Source organism: Globicephala melas, chromosome 5, assembly GCF_963455315.2.
Source record: "Globicephala melas chromosome 5, mGloMel1.2, whole genome shotgun sequence".
NCBI lineage: Eukaryota > Metazoa > Chordata > Mammalia > Artiodactyla > Delphinidae > Globicephala > Globicephala melas.
The window spans coordinates 112,815,437-112,836,165 of NC_083318.1; the positions used below are offsets into that span (position 1 = coordinate 112,815,437).

General features: G+C 39.9%; 1 protein-coding gene across 3 annotated transcripts in view; it reads right to left on the reverse strand.

Annotated features, from left to right (window-relative positions):
• The window catches only part of ARHGAP10 (Rho GTPase activating protein 10), a 327,186-nt gene that overhangs the window by 92,706 nt on the left and 213,751 nt on the right, over positions 1–20,729 (reverse strand). For all 3 annotated transcript variants that reach the window (XM_060298805.2, XM_070045536.1, XM_030878175.3), the window contains 2 exons: positions 13,752–13,810; positions 1,130–1,235 (listed from right to left, as the gene is read on the reverse strand). In XM_060298805.2, the coding sequence (XP_060154788.1) occupies positions 1,130–1,235; positions 13,752–13,810 (165 nt within the window). The remainder of the gene's footprint in view (positions 1–1,129; positions 1,236–13,751; positions 13,811–20,729) is intronic.

Consider the following 20,729-nt stretch of genomic DNA (forward strand, 5'->3'; position numbering starts at 1 on the left):
TACCTAGAACATTGCTTCTTTCCCCAGGTCATTATACCCCAGCTTCCAGGCACTACTAGACCACATGGCACCTTTGTAAGAATCACCTTCACAAGCACACAGAGCTTGATCAGAACACCCAACTCATCCCTCTCCCAGTACCACTGTGCAGTGAACAACCTGGACAACAACTGTTCTCAGCAGCCCTGCAACCTAATTCGGGTCTCAACTCAAAAGGTCTCATCCTCAGAAACGAAGTTCCATAACAACCCACTTTATAGTCCAAAACCCAACATATATTCTTTATCCCTCACTCTACTTGGTCTTTTTACCATTTATGACCTGAAATTATTTTATATTTTTATTTTTAATGTTTATTATCTTTTCCGTCTTAGAAAGAAGGGACTTCATGAAAGTAGGGACTTTGTCTATCTTGTTCAACTATGTATCTTTGTATCAGCTAGCACCTTAAGAAGGCATTCAACCAATATTTTCTGGCCAAATGAATAAACAGCTTTACTAGCAGTAGGACCCTTGGAAACTCATAATATCCTCTGGCCTTCAGTTTCTTTTTCATGTGAAATATGGGTTATAAAACACAGCATTCCTCAGCTTCCTCCCACCCCTAAAATTTTACAATTACAGTGATCTAGGAGTCCTTTATATATGAAGAAAGAGCTAATTTTTCCACTGAATTCTTAGTTTTTGCTTGCTCTGTAAAGAGGGAGTGAAAGGAATAAACTGGATCCTATGAAATAACTACGTATTATTGGATTAAACAAACTTGAAGGACATGTTCAGACTCAGAGTTAGGTAGGTGTGAAAGCAAAGCTAAATTTGCTAACAGGCTTATAATCACATTTCCAGAATCTGTAAGCAGGGAAATGTATAAGATTCTCTTTTCTTACTTCAAATCAAACCCTGAGTTGCTGGCAGTGACGTTAAGCAAATAATTACACGACTTCATGAGAGCATCATATTTCATCACTCTTGTCCAAAACACACACAATAAGGCAAGTGTCCAGCCTGCCCTCGCAGGTGTGGTCCCTGGTACTGTGTAAACAGCCCCAGCTCCAAGTGTTACATATCTGACACCACCGCACGGCGCCCAGAGCAAAATAAAGCAAGTTCGGAAGAAAAAGAGGCTTACTTTGTTAAGTGTTTCACCAGAATATCCAACATTTCTTTATTTTTCTCCGGCAGTTTGTGTACCAAGAAATGGATAGCGTTAACACGAGATTCTGGGCTGCCGCTTTCTTTTAAGAAAAGAAAAAAAGAAAGAAAAGAAAAAGAAAAAAAGTGGTTAGCAGAGAACTCAGAATCAAATATATCCCTAAAAACAATTACAATAGCTCATCCGTTAAATCTTCAAGCAGATAATTTACATGTATTTTGCCACTTTTCAAAGGCAAAGAAAATCCATCCATCCATCTTTCTCCCTATTATGAATCTTCTATGCCTCCCCCATGACGTAATGTCAGCGGGGCTGCAATTAGTGCCTTTCCCTCTGCTGATATTTAAGAAGAGAGGGCAACTACGGATTCTCCCTCTGGCATGCTGCACCTCAAGTCTGCTCCTCGCTTACCTGATGAGTCTAGTCACTGGGTCACTGCCCCACATTGGAATGCAAATAAAATACCAGGATTAGGTTCCTCCCTTTTACGGGTTAAACTTTATCCCCCCCAAATGATATGCTGAAACTGCAAACCCTCCTCCACCCCAGTATCTCAGAATGCGACTATTTTTAAATGTACCAGGGATTTGTTTTTATCAGGTGTGGTAAGACACGCAGACATGGAAACAACTCTCAGGAACGAAGACGCTTGTCCTCACAGATCCCTAGAAACGGGAGGCATGGCATGGCATGCAGGGCCGCATGGGGAAGCACCGGGGAGGTCAGGAGGCAATGAGCAAAAGGAAAATGTGGGCAAGAGGGTTTATTGCAGTATTCACATGAAGGAACAGGCAAGGCAGGGTAAGCAGGCTTAAGACTGGTTGCTGTGAATTTTTTCAGCAGGCTCGGGGGTATAGAGATTGTTCCTGATTACCTGGTTCCTGGCTCTGAGGCAGTTAAGGCAGAAGAATATTGGTCTGGAGTGTTCGAACCCGAAAGATGGTGTCGGGGAGGGAAAAACGGGCTCTGGATTAGTTAGTCTACACATGGAAAGTGTGCTCAGGTTAAGTATCTCTAGGAATTGGTTAGCCCCAGGAAGGGCAGTCTCCCCAGGGTCAGTCAAGCCCCAGATGTCAAAACATTAGAATAATGAGACATACTTGACAGTGCTTATTTGGAATAAGGTCACTGCAGATATCGTTAGTTAAAATGAGACCACAGTGGGGCAGGGTGGTCCTTTAATCCAAGGACTGGTATCCTTATAAGAAAACAAAGACGTAGAGGGAAGATGGCCACGTGAAGGCAGACATACGGGAGAGTATCATGTATCAATGGAGACACAGATTGAAGAGATGCACCTACAAGCCAAGGAATGCCAAGGATTGCCAGGAAACACCAGAAGGTGGATGGGGCAAGGCTCCTTCCCTAGAGCCTTCCAAGGAAGCATGGCTCTGCTGACACCCTGATTTGGGACCCCACCTCTAGAATTGTGAGAGAATAAATTTCTGCTGTTTTAAGCCGTCTGGTTTGTGGTACTTTGTCACAGCAGCTCTAGCGAACAAATATTGAATATATTACCTTTATCCCTTAGACTTTGGTATTAATGATCGTCCATGGCTCTTACGAACAATGTGCCCAAATTCCCTTTATTGTGTTGATAGAATATTATGGGACAAATCGATACAATGCTTATTATTGAGAATTATGCTAGAGTTGTCAGGGGTGTCAAAGAAGTGACCCATAAGAACTAGGTGCTCCGTTTACCACAGCAGGAAGGAAGGTTACAAATCACTATGGAAGTTCACAGAGAGAGGCCAGGGATGCTCAGGAAGGTTTCGCATAAAGGAGAATGTTTGAGTCAGGGCTTGAAGAACGGGAGAGGTTTCAGGGAAGGGTGGAACTAAGGGGTGTGGGGTACATTCTGGATTCAGCAAACAGTGTGAGAAAATACACAGCCTATTCAGAGACCGCTCCTAAGCTTACATAAAGGTGGTCAGGGCCAAACTCTGGTCCGTAAAGACCAATATTACTCAGCCATAAAAAAGAACAAAATAAAAATATATATATATATACAAATTAAAAAATAATAAGAAGAAGAACAAAATAATACCATGTGCAGCAACATGGATGGACCTAGAGAATGTCATACTGAGTGCAGTAAGTCAGACAGAGAAAGACAAATATATGATATCGCTTATAGGTGGAATCTAAAAAACAATGGTACAAATGAACTTATTTACAAAACAGAAATAGAGTCACAGATGTAGAAAACAAACTTACGGCTACCAAGGGGGAAGTGGGGGGAGGGATAAATCAGGAGTTGGTGATTAACAGATATACACTACTATATATAAAATAGATAACTAGTAAGGATCTACTGTATAGCACAGGGAACTCTGCTCAGTACTCTGTAATGACCTACCTGGCAAAAGAATCTAAAAAAGAGTAGATATATGTATAAATGATTCACTTTGCTGTACAGCAGAAACTAACACAACATTGTAGATCAACTATACTCCAATAAAAATTAGTTAAAAAAGAGAACTTGTCTTTACTGGTTGCTTCTAAATTAGTCACTGAAAGTAAAGCAAGGAAGGGATACAAGGAGAGTTAAATTGGGGGGAAGACATACCTGACATTTGTAGAGGATGAATTAGAATGGGGAAAAGAGCAAACTAAGAGGGAACCGCTATGTGGTCAAGAAGTATTGAGGCAGCAAGGGGCGGGGACTGGGGTGGGGAAAGGGATCAAACTACAAATAAGGAAATAGAGCAAAGAAGTATAGTTTGCAGTCAGATGGTGGAATCACCGCTTCCAAGTGACAGCTAAGTGGCCTTGGGCAAGTTACCTAACCTCGCTGGGCCTCAGGGTCCTCACCTGCAAAATGAAGCGAATAGCACTACCTCAGAAGGCCACTTGAGATTCCGTGAGGCGGCATCTGTAAAGCACTTAGCCCCAGCACCTGGCATACAGAGGCGCTGGACCGCTGTTAGCAGTCACTGCTGATGCTGTTCACGTCACTGTTGATGTCTGTGTTCCTCTTATGTCAGAGCTACTATGGAAGAGGTAGAATTGACAGGATTTAGCCTCAGACCGGCTACGGGTCAAAGGAAAGAGGCAAAGATGACTGACGTTTCATGTCCTGGTTACCTGGCAGTACGGTCAGTTCTGCTGACAGACAGGAACCCAGGAGGCGAAGCGGGTTTGGGGAGGAAGACGATGGTGGAAGTGATGGAGAAAGTGACATTCAGGGGCTGCTATTCTAGCAGGTATCTGGGAAGGGGAAGAGGCTTTAGAGCTGAAGGCCAGCCACGCTCTCCAAAGGGTGTGACCTCCAGCACGTGGCCAAGGCTGCCCGAGTATTTCAGAGGCTAACAGAGGACGCGGTGGGGAAAGGAGCTCCAAAGACATACAGGGGAGCTAAGCAAAGCACAGGAGGAGGAAGAGACAAGAGGACCAGGGAGTTTCAGGGTCATCAGAAAGTCAAGTGAGAAGAAACCTGCGAACTGGGGAGCTAGTGCTATCCAGAGTTACGGGAGACTGGGGAATCGAAAGACAGAGAAGGGGTCCACGGCTAAATTTACCAATTTTTACAAAAAAAGAGGTTAAAGAGTGAAGTGCTGAAGAGGATGGAGAGGGTGGGTTTCAGACCAATGGTTCAAAACAGAAGGAAGGGAAGGGAAGGGGAAAGAAAGGTAAAGCAGATCAAGAACAGGGAATTTGGGTGGGAGGGAGGGAGAAGCAAGAGGGAAGAGACATGGGAACATATGTATATGTATAACTGATTCACTTTGTTATAAAGCAGAAACTAACACACCATTGTAAAGCAATTATACTCCAATAAAGATGTAAAAAAAAAAAGAACAGGGAATTTGGTGGGGCTTTTTTGTTTGGTTTTTATAACTAAGGTGCAATTGACATGTAACATTATATTAGTTTCAGGTGTACAACATAGTGATTCAATATTTGGATACACTGCAAAATGATCACCACAATAAGTTACCAATTTTTTTTCTTGTGATGAGAATTTTTAAGATCTACTCTCTTGGGACTTCCCTGGTGGCGCAGTGGTTAGGAGTCCACCTGCCAATGCAGGAGACACGGGTTCGAGCCCTGGTCCGGGAGGATCCCACATGCCACAGAGCAGCTAAGCCCGTGTGCTACAACTGCTGACCCAGCGCTCCAGAGCCCGCAAGCCACAACTACTGAAGCCTGCGTGCCTGGAGCCCGTGCTCCGCAGCAGGAGAGGCCACTGCAATGAGAAGCCCACGTGTAGCAACAAAGACCCAACGCAGCCAAAAATACATACATAAAATAAATTTATATAAAAAAAGATCTACTCTCTTAACAACTTTCAAATATACAATACAGTATTAGCAACTATAGTCATCATGCTGTACGATACATCCTCATGACTCATTTATCTTTTTTTTTTCTCATTTATCTTATAATTGGAAGTCTGGACCTTTTGACCCACTTCTCCCACTTTGCCCACCCCCTGGCCTCCCACCTCTGTCAACCATCCATCTGTTCTCTGTACCTATGAACTTGGGTTTTTTGTTTTGGATTTTTTTTTTTAAGAGTCCACAAATAAGTGAGATGATACAGTATTTATCTTTCTCTGCTTGACTTAGGGAATTTTTTTTCAAAACGATAATAGTTTCACCTTCTTATCATTGTAAAAATTAAATATCTTTTCTGCTAAAATTTTAGGAAACATAGATAAAATAAAAATTCAGTTGGAAAAAACACTAAAAATCTGAAACATATAGAGTTGAGAAAGACCAAGCAATCAGATTACACAGAACTCCTACAAATCAGAAAAGAGAGAACCCAAAAGAAAAACAGGGAGAAGCATGGAGCAGAAACTTCATGAAAGGGGACAGCCATACCACCAATAAGTGTATGGAAAAAGCACTAAACCTCATTAGTTATCAGAAAAACAGAAATTAAAACCACAATAAAGGATTCCTATACACCCATCAGGATGGCTTTAAGTGAATATTAAGCTTGCGCAAGGACACGAAGAAACTGGAACTGTCATAGAGTAACTGGGCGGGAATAATTAAATGGTACAACCACTCTGGAGAACTGTTAGTTAGGCAGTATCTACTAATGTTGAACACACACATTCCCACGACCCCAAAATGTCATTCATAGAACCATTCACTAAAGAACACATAGCAGAATGTTCTCGGCAGCAGCACCCTTGGTAACAGTCCAAAACCGAAGCAACTCAAGTACCCATCAAGAGCAGAACAGGAGGGTGGTGGTATATTCATACAATGGAATACTGTACTGCAATGAGAGTGAATGATCCACTGATTCACTCAACAGGAATGAATCTCACAAGATAAGCAAAAGAAGCCAGACACATTGGTATATTATGTCTGATTCCATTTACAAAAAAGGTCAAATGCAGCAACCCTCGCCTGTGGTGTCAGAAGTCAGGAGCGTGCTCACATATCATGGGGATGGATGGTGACCATGTGGGTATGAGGAAGGGCTTCTGACAATGTTTTTGTTTTTGTTTTTGTTTGCAGTTCACGGGCCTCTCACTGTTGTGGCCTCTCCCGTTGCGGAGCACAAGCTCCGGATGCGCCGGCTCAGCGGCCATGGCTCATGGGCCCAGCCACTCTGCGGCATGTGGGATCTTCCCAGACCGGGGCACGAACCCATGTCCCCTGCATCGGCAGGCGGACTGTCAACCACTGCGCCACTAGGGAAGCCCTGTTTTTTTTTTTTTTTTTTTGACTGCACCACTTGGCTTGTGGGATCTTAGGTCCCCAACCAGGGATCGAACCCGGGCCCTCGGCTGTGAAAGCGCAGTGTCCTAAACATTGGACCACCAGGAAATTCCCCAATGTTCTATTTCTTGACCTGGGGGCCGATTACATGGCTATCTTGACTCTGAAAATTCATTAAGCTGCACACTTATTATTTACACTTATTATTTGTGCACATTTCTGTTATATTTCAACAAAAAGTTCCTTAAAGTTACTCACACAGTAAATCTCAACCTAAGATAAGCTAGTAATTTTTAAAATTATTTCAGATTCTTTTTCAACAAGATATTGAATATAATTCCCTGTGCTATACAGTAGGTCCTTGTTGTTTATCTATTTTATATATAGTAGTGTGTATCTGTTACTCCCAAGATCCTAATTTATTTCCCCCTCCCCTTTCCCTTTTGGTAACCATAAGTTTATTTTCAATGTCTGTGAGTCTATTTCTGTCTTGTAAATAAGTTCATTTGTATCATTTTTTTTAGATTCCACATATAAGTGATATATTGTATTTGTCTTTTTCTTTCTGACTTACTTCACTTAGTATGATAATCTCTAGGTCCATCCACGTTGCTACAAATGGCATTATTTCATTCTTTTCTATGGCTAATATTCCATTGTGTGTGTGTATGTGTGTATACACACACATCTTCTTTACTCATTCATCTGTTGATGGACATTTAGGCTGCTTCCATGTCTTGGCTATTGTAAATAGTGCTGCTATGAACACTGGGGTGCGTATATCTTTTCGAATTAGAGTTTTCATCTTTCCCAGATATATGCCCAGGAGTGGGACTGCTGGATCATATGGTATCTCTATTTTTAGAATTTTAAGGACATTCCATACTGCTCTCTATAGTGGCTACCCTAGTAACTTTTAAATTTAATCATTTCAGAGTTTTCCTTCCTTTTTGGTAATGAGATGTTCAAACAACCTATTTCATTTAATATATAATGGAGGGACTTCCCTGGTGGCGCAGTGGTTAAGAATCCGCCTGCCAATGCAGGGGACATGGGTTCGAGCTCTTCTCCAGGAAGATCCCACATGCCACAGAGCAGCTTAGCTCGTGCACCACAACTACTGAGCCCGCGTTCCTAGAGCCCATGCTCCGCAACGAGAAGCCACCGCAACGAGAAGCCCGCGCACCACAACGAAGAGTAGCCCCCGCTCGCCACAACTAGAGGAAGCCCACGTGCAGCAACAAAGACCCAACGTGGCCAGAAATAAATAAATAAAATTAATTAATTAAAAAATATATATATATAATGGACATCTCTCCATGCCTTTAAATGGAGTGCACACCATCAATTTTATAAATATTTAGATCTCTCCCAATGTTTGTAAAGTTAAGTTTGCACCAATTTACACTTCCAGGAGTAGTGTCTGAGAGGGAGGAATGAGATTTTACAACACAGAACACATTGTTGCTAAAGGGAGGGGAGAGAAAAGGCTAGGAAATGAACGGGCACATGATAAAGCAGAACGCAAACAATCAAATCATGTAAAAGACTCTTTGATACAGACTACATTTGTCTTCGAAAATAAAAGTACAGCTATCTAAAGAGTTAGGTGATAAATTACAATCAAGTTTTTCATCTGGAGTTAAAACCAACATAATGCCTTACTAAATCAAAGCTGGAGGAAAATGAAAGCAATAAAAATATAATAGCATTTTCAACTCACAGCTTTGATTTTTCAAATGAAATTAAAGCAGGGACTCTGAAAAAGTCAAAAATTCCAAAGGAAGAAAAGAATAACTGCCTAGAATAAGAATTTTGTACATTCAAAGACTGAACATTTTTGAAAACTTCACTGAAACACTTTCTAACTCGTGTGTGTCTTGTCATTAATAATCATTTTCCTCCAAAGAAAACCCAACTTTAATATTTTTTTATTCATTACTTATTGAGAAACACAAGATAGGAAAATAGCTTCCCACCTTCTAAGGATAAGGGCTTTCATTTCTAAGTGGAAAATACTAGAATCAGTTTTAAAAATAAAATCAAAACCTTCCACTTGCTTTTTTGAGTCCCTCTCCCACCAGCTCACTCCCATCTCATTTGAAATCATACACACATTCTTTGCCAAGTCTGCTTTTTCCCTTTTCTTCTAAAAAGAAGAATTTGTGTACAGTAAAACTTGTTCCCCATCTTGTTTCATTTTGATATTAATTAATGCTTTGTATTAATGGGCATTTTCATGTGGCTACAATAATGACTTTAAGGTACTCAAAAAGTTTTCTAAGATAAATTATCCTTAGTTGCTTATGCTATGTGCATTTCATTATATTTTAATTGATATAAATTACAAAGAATGCACAGCATAACTTTTTAAAAATCTGAGATACTGAATTAATCATAACACTAAATTCCTGACGAATGCCAGGGACCGGAGTTTACTGTAATAGCAAAAGCATTTTTAATTGTGAAACTACAAATCAGCATCTACAACACTTAATGTCTATCTGCTTATGTTGCTATGCCAGCTAATGGAGACTGAAAAAGATAGGAGCGTAGCTTACTTGACCTTATCAAAGACACACAGACAGGGAAACTTAAATTTGATATTTAAACGTCATCAGTCAGTAATACTGTAATTTCAGGAAAGCATTAGCAGTAACCATTCAAGCACTTCCCACAGCACACGGGGCTTCAATTACCAGACATCAAGGCATCCCAGTCCTTCTGTGGGAGACACTATCTAATACCAGCAATTGACTACAGCAGGCTAAGATAGCTTGATGTCATTAAGCATCCGATTCCTTTAATTTCCAGATTTCTGAGTCCCTCCCCACCAAGACAACATGATTTTGTCTTGTTTCCCCTGTCTTGTTTCCCCAGGTTTACCAATAAGGATAGAACATTCTGGCTAAGCAAATGCCAGTGCCTTGGATCTTATAATAGTTTTCTTTTTCATCATAAGTGACTAAAGAACTTTGTGATTATGATTTTGCTTCCCAGGTACCTTGACTACAGGAAGAAAACATACTGAAGACAGCAAGACAAGTGTTCTGGTCTGGGGGACAGAAATTTTTTGTGTGATGCCATATTAGGCGTCCAGGCTTCAGCTGTCATTCTCAAACCAAGTTTAACGTGAGTCCAGCCCTGAAGCATGGATCCAATTCTTACCAATATGATCTGTCAGAGACTCTGAGCCTGAAAGGCTGAGACACACACCAAGGACTACAACATTCTCAAAGGTAATAAACATCATGCAGTAAGAGATCCAGGTAAATGCCTGCCAGCCTTCCCCAGCTGGGAACGACCTTCTGACTCCTGCGTAAACCAAGCAAACTGTACTTTCATCTTATAAATTTCTATACTAAAGGCCCATTATATTCTCTTGCAAGATGGATGGTGTAAAATAATAATAAATATACGTATACTGGTCTCTACACCCAGTTCCTGATGCTGAGCTCCTAAAAGTCTTGTATTTGGGGGTGCTCAGAGAGTCTTTTGTTCTAGTATTTCTAGTTTCTTTTTTTATTTTTTTTTATTTTTGCGGTACGCAGGCCTCTCACTGCTGTGACCTCTCCCTTCGCGGAGCACAGGCTCCGGACGCGCAGGCTCAGCGGTCATGGCTCACGGGCCCAGCCGCTCCACGGCATGTGGGATCCTCCCAGACCGGGGCACGAACCTGTGTCCCCTGCATCGGCAGGCGGACTCTCAACCACTGCGCCACCAGGGAAGCCCTCTAGTTTCTGATACAGAGCTCCTAGGGGCTCTGTCATTTCCTGAGTGATCGGAATGTCTGACACCAAGCTCCTAAGTCCCCTGGAATTTGGGGGCTGATAAGAACATCTTCTGTTTTAATGAGGTGGCTTTTGGTGGGCTTCTAGATGGGGGCTGGTCACAAGAGAGGTTAGAAGCTTGGAATTTTCAGATCTACCCACCATTCTCTGGAGAGGGGAGGGGGCAAGAAATGGAGCTAACAATCCCTTATGGCTACAGGATGAAGCCTTCATAAAAATCCCCCCAGCACAGGGTATGGACTCTAGCAAATTCTCATGTCCAAGGTAGGGGTTACGAGAAAGCTGATTTCTAGCCAATCAGTCAAAAGTCCCAGGGATAACCTGGGACTTGGAACTGGTGTCTTTCATGGGGGGTGCAGTTTTGTAGGACGAGTCCTTAACTTGTGGGATCAGAGGCTAACTCCAGATGAACAGAATCAGACCTGAATCCAACTGCAGGACACACAGCTGGCATCACAGAATTGGTTGGTGTGGGGAAAACCCACACATTTGGTGACCAGAAGTGCAGTGCTATGTGTGTACAGAAGACACACAGGAGTGACTTTCCTAGACAGAGGGTCTCCAGTTCCTTTTAGCAATTTTAAGTTAACTCCCTCAGCTGAAAGGGTTATTTGGACGCTTTCAAAAAAAAATTTTTTTTAATTTCTCAATGCATTCACCATTGACCAGTAGGTATTTCTTTTAAGAATGAAAAACAAAAGATGTTTGCCTTCTGTGGTGACAACAAAGAAAGAAAATTCACATTTGTATCACACACTCCAGAAATTAACTCACAGGTTCTCAACGGAACTCTACAGGAAAGAAACTGATGAGAAGAAATGAAGGGACCCAGGAGAAACCTTCAGAACCCTCAGCAGGGAGGGGAGAAAAGACCATCTCAACATCACAGAACAGACTGAAACTACTGCACATGACTGAAAAGAATCAAAATTTAGTTTCCATGCTGGTGTGAGAGGCAGTAACAGAGATGGGTGATGCTTGATCATTTTAGAAGTCAGCTCAGCTAAGACTCTGCAGCAAAACAAGGGAATCTCTGCCATAGTTAATGGAAAATGATAGTTTAACTGCAATTCCAAGTTTCCAACATTATTCAAGAGGAGACTAATCCTGGCCACCTGATTTCTGTGACCGTTTTAGTCAACACTGGAAAGGACACATGTAAAGATCAGAGGACCTGCTTCTATACTCTCTGCTGAGAGTGCTCACAAGAGAACTGAATAAAAAATGAAAGTCTGCACTGGAAATGTTGGCCATGAAAATACACCCATTTAATATACGTACTTTTCCCCATTAAATAAGGTAACTATGGGTCCCATGCCAACCGTAACTCCACTTGGGTGCAAATACCTGCCAATAATACAGTAGCTACAGTGTTTCTCTGGAACAGGCTTGTTATTCAAATCATTGTGAAGACTCTATGTCAGATCCCAACATAGTCAGGAAGCAGAACACAAGGTACTCGTCTAGGAGGTGATGCTACCCTTCATACTGGCACAATGTCTTCTCCCACAGTGTTGAAAGATAGCCTCAACAACTCTTGAAACTCACCTCCTACCACCACGGACTTAGTAAACACTTGTAAGTTCCTACCTCTTCATCTGGTAAAATACATCGATGTTAGAATTTCAAACACACTGGATTCGGTTACAAGGCGTGATAATGATACTAACCTGTGGTAACTGAAAACTTTATTCCATAATCCCTTTATCTTTCTCCAATTCTCAAAGGATTCTAGATTAAAATTGGCACTCTTCTGCTTTTTCCAGACTCTGAGGCAAACATGAAATAACCGTCCCCCAATGAGAGTTTAATTTCTCTTCCCCCGGTTTGCCAAAAATGCCACGGGGAAGAATCAAAACAACTAAGCATTTGCTTGAGTTTTTGCCAAGAAATCTTTCCCCCACTTCCTTGATCATACAAACTCCCTTTAAAAAGAAAAAAGAAATCCTCTTCCATGTGAAAACAAAAGTGAACAGAACCATATTTTTGTCTTTTCCAAATGCCTGTTTTATATGTAGAGTCTAACTGGGCCTAACTATTCCTTCTTTCTGCAACCTCCTAGGAACCTTCATGCTGGCTGGAGCAGGGACCTCACAAGAAGATACATTTAAAGCAATGTTCAGGCAGGAGTAACATAGGACCCAAGGGATTGCGCTCAAGTTTTCAACAGATTAAACGATGGAATACATCCAAGGGAAGAAAATAAAAGGAAATGGAGATACAGTTACAACTACTGTCAGTGCACCTGTGAAAACCAATACTGCAGGTTTTAGCCAGTGGAACTGGGGTTTTGAATTTTAAATAAAGATCTCCAAAATCTGGCAAGTCACTTAGCATGTCTCCACCTTCCTTTCCTTAACTATTAAATACCTAACACCAGAATATTTTGGAAGACTGGGATGATTTAACACCAAGTGTCGAATAGAAAAACTGAGTGTGTACAACAGACAGTGTAAGAGAGTGTATCAGAGAGAGAAAGCAAGAAAGCTCGAAATGAGTATGACTCACAAAAAATTTAATCACAAATTAAAATGCTACCAACTATAAGCCTTTTTCATTTAACATTTTATCACATAGAATTCACTCTCTACCAAATATTGTGTGGGCTTCCGGTATGAGCTCACAATATTCCTTCTGCCTGCAATTTCCATCTCAATATCTTTCTACGTGAAGTCATTTCCAACATGCGAATCTCTCCGAATCTGCTAATCTCCCCAACCGTCTGTAAGTTAAATACTCCTGTGTTCCCATCGTACTGTGCTCACGTCATTATTATATACATTATGGTCCAGGGAGAGGTGTGTGTGCCCCAATACTTGCTGAAGAATTGGCTCCTGGGGGCAGAAATCTTTTCATGGCTCTATATATTCATTATATACCAGTGACTAGTGCACAGTAGGACATATATACATGTCTGTGAGTGAATGAATGAATGAATGAATGAATATATTAATTGTCCCTTTTTTCATCTTCTAAAAGGGGGGGCAAACACCTCCTCAAGTGATTTCCATTTTTAACACAGATTACAATAACATAAAGATAAATTTTTCATGTGTAAATTTCAGTTTGTACACACTGTCAATCACAAAACTGTTTCTATCACCTCGATGCAATACGTACTGGCTGGAACGATGAAGTCTCCGTGTAATTCATAGGTCATCAGTGGCTCTGGAAGACTCCTGTATTAAAAGGACAGCTTAGAATTACCAAATACAAACAGGTCACCTCTTTTTGCATTCATTTTTTATAAAAGGGTATTAAATATGTCATGCATTTCTTAATGTACAAAACTTCCCTAGGAAATACTTTTACATATCAAAGAAGATACATCATTCAAATGGATTCCTTTATTAAGTGTTATCTGCACCACGCACTGTACAAGCTTAAGTAGTCACAAATCTCTATCAGATCTAAGCACACAGTACTTCATATTTAATCTTGGAAAGTACCTTTATAAACATCTGATTTCATGTATAAAACTCCCTTCCACATACTAACTTATTTAAAGTCAAATATTCTATCCAACCAAATATAAACATATAATTTTGAAAATCACCTCTAGGATATTAACTGGATGCCACAAAAAAAATATGGAAAAGATTAAACAAATTTAAAGAAATCAAGTCCTCTTTTTTTTTTTAAGATTTTTTTGATGTGGACCATTTTTAAAGTCTTTATTGAATTTGCTATAATACTGTTTCTATGTTTTGTTTTGTTTTTGTTTTTGTTTTTGTTTTGGCCATGAGGCACGTGGGATCTTAGCTCCCCGACCAGGTGTTGAACACACACCCCCTGCACTGGAAGGTGAATTCTTAACCACTGGACCACCAGGGAAGTCCCTCCAGTCCTCTTCTCTTACATCTCTATTATAAAAATATGACATCCAATATTGATGTATGCCTATGAAATAACAGAGAAATGAAATAAAATTGATGACAACTTAAAAAACACCCATATCATTTTAATTTTCTACAAACAGATTACATAAATGGTAGATTTTTATCCTGTGGTCAACAGAATGTTACAGTTCAATCAACATTTATACATATCTTAAATTTTAAAAGACGAGATCTCCAGACTCTATAAACACCTAAAGAACACTAAGACAAGTTATCAATCTGCACAGCCCTTCTGGAGGGCAATCTGGCAAGATAAAAGATAAAAACTTTTAAAAGGTTTAAATCACGTAGCCCAGAAACTCCTCTTCAAATGCTTAAAAAAAAGACATCAAAGATACACACACAAAAAAATTTTAAACATATGCAAAAGCCCCAAAAAAATGCCAGGGATAAAGAAGGTCATTTCATATTGATAAAGAGGTCAATTCATCAAGAAGACATAATAATCCTAAATGGCTGTTTGTTTTTTGTAACAATCCTAAATGTTAGTGGGTCTAATAACAGGATCTTCAAAATCCAGGAAGCAAAAATGGATGGAACTGCAAGGAGAAATAGACAAATCCACAAATATGGCCAGAGACTTAAATACCTCTGTGTCTCAATAACTGATAGAACGAGTAGACAAAATCAGTTAGGATAGAGAAGATTTGACCAAAGCTATCAACCAACTTCACCTGACTGGTACGTCCATCACCTAAATGAAACGCCATCCAAAAGCAACAGAAGACACATTCTTTCCCAGTGCATATGAAGCATTTATCAAGATAAAGAGATCCTGGACCATGAAACAAATCTCCATAAATTTAAAAGGGTTCAGTTTATACAGGGTATTTCTCTGATTACAGTAAAAATTAAATTAGAAATCAATAACAGAGATATCTAGAAAACCTCAAAGAAAGGAATATCAGGAAGTATTCTGAAATGAAACAAAAATGAAAATACAACATATCAGAATTTAAGGGATGTTGGTAAAGCAGTATTTGGTGGTAAATTTATACCACTAAGTACCTATGTTAGAAAAAAGAAAGGTCTTAAACTTCCTACCTTAAACAGCCAAAAAGAAAGTAAATTAAACCCAAAATAAGCAGAAAAACAGAAACCAAGATCAGAGCAGAAATCAATTAAACAGAAAACAAACAAACAGAAACAGAGAAAATAAATAAATCCAAAAACTGGTTCTTCGAAATAATCAATAAAGTTGGTAAGTCTAGCCATAATAATTAGGAAATAAAAGAAAACACAAATCACCAATCAGAAGTAATAGAGGCGACTGAAGAATCACTCCAGGTTCTAAAGTATTACAAAGAAAATAAAATATTATGAAAATATTCATGCCCACAAATTCAACAGTTTAGATGAAATGGACAAATGTCTCAAAAGACACAAACTACTAAGTCTCACTCCAAAAGAAATAGGTAACCTGAGAAACAGGTAACCCATATCAATTAGAGAAAATGAATTTGTAGTTAAAAATCCTGCCAATAAGAAAGCTCTAGGCCCAAATGACTCACTGATAAATTCTATCAAACAGTTAAAAAAGAAATAATACCAATTCTATGCAAATCCTTCCAGAAAATAGAAGAGGGAATATTTTCTAACTGATTCTTTGATGTCAGCATTTACCTTAGTACCAAAATTAAATACATTATAAGAAAACTACAGACCGGTATTACTCATGAATGTAGATGCAACTATTCTAAATAAAACGTTAGCAACTGGAATTCAACAAGATAAATAAAAGGATAATACATCATGACCAAGCTGGGTTTATCACAGAAATGTAACTGCCTTAATATTAAATTAAAATCAATGCAACTCACCATACTAGCAAACAATAGACAATTCAGTGGAGAAAGGATAGTTTTTCCCACAAATGGTACTGAAACAACTGGACATCCATATTCAAAAGTGAACTTGGATCCATATTCTATATCTTACACAACGACTAACTTGAAATAGATCATAGATCTAAGTGTAAAACCTAAAACTATAAAACTTCTAGAAGAAAACATAAAATCTTTGTGACTTTGGATTAGGCAAAAGCACAATCCATAAAGTACAGTCCATAAAAACTAGTAAATTCAACTTCATCAAAATTTTTAAAGGCTCTTTGCAAGGCACTTTTAAGGGAATGAAAATACAAGCCAGGAAGTCATGAAGAAAACATCTGCAAAGCACATTATCTAAAGACTTGTATCCGAAATATCAAGATTTGGCAAGGATGTATAAAGGAAATGGAACTCTTGTACATCGTAAGTGGAAATGTAACGAAAAACAACCACTTTGGAAAAAAGTTTGTCCGTTTCCCCAAAAGGTAAACATACACCTATCGTACAATCCAGGCATTATACTCTTAGGATTTACCCAAGAGGAATGAAAGCCTACGTTCACTCAAAGATTTGTACACAAAAGTTTTTAGTAGCTTTATTTATAACAGCCAAAAGGTATAAACAACCCAAATATTTATTAACAGGTAAATGGATAAAACAGAAATTTGTGGTGTATCTATAAAATGGAACACTAGTTAGCATTGAGAAGGAATGAACTATTGGTCCTTGCTACAACACAGGTGAATCTGTAATTATGCTGAGTGAAAGAACCCAGATTTTAAAAAGTACATGCTATGTTATTCCATTTATATGAAATTATAGGAAGTGCAAATTAATGTATAATGACAGAAAGCAGACCAGTGGTTTGCCCAGGGATGAGGGAATGAGAAGAGAAAAGTGAGAGACAGGGAGTTCAAAGGGGCTTGAGGAAACTCTGGGGGTGATGGGAGGGTTCAGCCACTTGATTTTGGTGATGGCTTCACAGATGTACACACACATCAAACTTATCAAAATGTGTACTATAAATATATGCAGTTTATTGTACGTCAGTTACACGTCAATAAAACTTCAACAAAATGGAAAAACAAATTTACAGATTATGTTCCCTACATACAATTTTTTATTGAATAAATTTCACTTGGAACATTGGGTAAGTTTAAGGTGTACAGCCTATTATTTTGATACATTTATATATCGTGGTATCACCGATGTGTCAATATTTATCACATTACATAATTATAGTGTACTATTATTGTCTACATTCATTATACTGTACCTTAGATCTCTAGGGTCTATTTACTACTCATTACAAGTTTGTACCTTATACACCATCAATCTTATCCCTCCACCATCCCCTAGTAGCCACCATTTTATCTTACATACAGCCTTTGATGCTGCAGGACACACACGGACACACACATGTGCACACATGCGCATGAAATGACAGCTGTAGAGGCCGATACTAAAACTTAAAAGCACTAGTGAAGAAAAAACTGTTCTTTTATTTCCTCTCTTCCTCCCCTTCATCCTCTAGACTCTCATTTAGGAAAGAAAAATAAAATGAATTACACCACAGACTAAATAAAGAAAAAGAAGAGGCAATCAGAAGGAAACCTTTGGTTTTGTTTCAAAACTCGAACAAGCAGGAAGTAGCGATGAAGGAAAATGCTAATCTGTCAGAGAATAAAAGTTAAAGGGTTTCGAAAAGAAAGGGGGAAAAATGAGAACACTCAGAAACCCCATAGAGAGCATTTCTTTTCCAATAAAAATGAATTTGTATCTAGGTATCTTCTACGTGCTGCTTATATCACTGCTGTATGTCTAGCCAGGCAATGCAGCATAAAAAAATATTAAGTATTGTTAATGTTGGGGAAGCAGTAATAAAAATGACAAGTTCCCCACACAAAATTAATTATATTGAGTCATCATACCTGTCGGCTTCTCACCCAACATGACCTACCTCTCAACGGGCTCTGTCTAGGGGTATAAAGCATAATATTTACTAGAGTGGCATTTTCTTCCCCAAAAGTCCCATTCTCATTTCCAGGCTTAGAAGTTTCTTCCAGGTAAAATCATTTTACTACAAACCTCACAAAATAGCTCATCTCTCCCCTGACAATGGGAAAATGCTGAAATGAACACATGACCGGAAATCAAAATTATGGTCGGAACAGATGGGAAATCAACCAGAGGGCTGGAATCCAACCCTCGTTTTAGCTTAAAAAAAAAAAAAACTTCGCCTCAAGTCAGAAGAAGATGACAGGAGATGCCATACATGTGTCTATCGCACATCTTTTTCTACCTCCCAGACCCTGGAGGCTTTGCTCATTTTAGTTTAGTGTTTGTTGGGGGACGGAGGGGGGATGGGGATGTTTGGCTATTTCCCTTCATCTATTTCCAACCTCCGATCCAATATTTGCAGCGAAAAGAATTCAAGGGCAACAGCTTCTTTGGTGAGAAAAGCTATATTCAGCTTCGCGTCATTGTGCCATAAGTGACCCAGGCAGGCTGGCTCCAGAGCCCATGCTCCAAACCATCACACTGTATTACCTCTTGTGCTAAAAGAAACACCCTTGCTTGACCGTAACCAGGTAGCCAAAATGAAGGTAAATAAAAACCTCAGTTTTCTCCTCTTTGGTGCATCACCAGAAAACTTATTAAATCCTGATTACTGCATCTTCAGTTGCTAAAAATAACATAGGGGAAGGGAACAGCAACCTAACTTTCAACTCTCCCAAGGCATCTGCCATTTTATGATAATCACTTTATCACCTTCAGGCAGCCTGTGTGTATTGTTAGGAGTGAAGTTATACAATAATAGCATCTCCTAATGTTCTTCTGTAGGCAATGCTTGCTTAAAAGTGAAATTCAATAGGATGAAGCAATGTAAAGAGAAAAAAACAGAAAAAGTAACACAAGACCAGAGACAAGAAGGAACTAACTTCAGAGAGTATAAGGAACCAGAAAGAGGGCTTCCCTGGTGGCGCAGTGGTTGGGAGTCCGCCTGCCGATGCAGGGGACGCGGGTTTGTGCCCCAGTATGGGAAGGTCCCACATGCCACGGAGCAACTGGGCCCGTGAGCCATGGCCGCTGAGCCTGCGCGTCCGGAGCCTGTGCTCCGCAAGGGGAGAGGCCACAACAGTGAGAGGCCCGCATACTGCAAGAAAAAAAAAAAAAAAAAGAACCAGAAAGAAACTGTATGTATTGCAGAAAAAGATCCTCTAGTTTATTAAACTAATTCCCCCAATAAGGGAAGAAAGAATCATGTGAAGCAGGAAAAAACACACATGCAATTTACTACAAAAGAAGTGGATTTTTGCCCTTAGCTTCCAACCAATAACCAAATCATTTTGAACTGTACTAGGCATAAGCTTAAAAAACAGTAAACTGGGTTTAAAGCTACCTCCTGGCAAGGCACCATCCTCTGCTGGTCAGATTAATATAGGACATTTATTTTACTTTTATATCCTTCACCCATTCTGTCCTTCATCCGTCTAATACAGGCTTTCTCAACCTCAGCACTACTGACATTTTGGACATCTGGGGACAGGGGAGGGCCGTCTCGCGCACTGCAGATGTTCAGCTGTCCATCCCTGGTCTCCACACGTTAGATGCCAGCAGCATCCCTCTTCAGGAATCCTGCCAACCAAAAATGTCTCCAAACATTGCCAAAGAGCCCTGGAGTAGGGCTGGAGAGTGCCAAAGTCACCCCCAGTTTAGAACCTCTGCTCTCATATTTGAGTGACAGAGTTAGCTCTAGATGCTGAGATACTGCAATGACCAAAACCACATAAGATGTCAATATCATCAGGAAGTGTACACTCCAATCCCAGGGTTGGGGCTAATGAGATATTACCATAATCCTCATCTAAACCAGTTACTCACTACCAGTGGCAAACTAAATATAAGCACAAAGATTTAGTCTTCATTTTACCCCCTTCTAGAACAGGGATAATAATAAGGTCGTCCCTCAGCATAAGCAGGGGATTGGTTCCAGGACCCACTTTGGACATCAAAATCGGCAGATGCTCATGTTCTACAGTCTGGCCTCAGTTTCCACAGATTCACCCAACTGTGGACCGTAAACAACCTACACCATCCGCGGTTGGTTGAATCCGTGAATGTGGGACCAACCTGAGGATACAGAGGACTGACTGTACTTAAAAGGTTAAGAAAAAAAATCTCAAACAGTGGCTAAAAACATCTTCTTTGGCACTTGAGGAAGATGGCGGAAGAGTAAGACGCAGAGATCACCTTTCTCCCCACAGATACATCACAAATAACATCTACACGTGGAACAACTCCTACAGAACACCTACTGAACGCTGGCAGAAGACCTCAGACCTCCCAAAAGGCAAGAAACTCCCCAT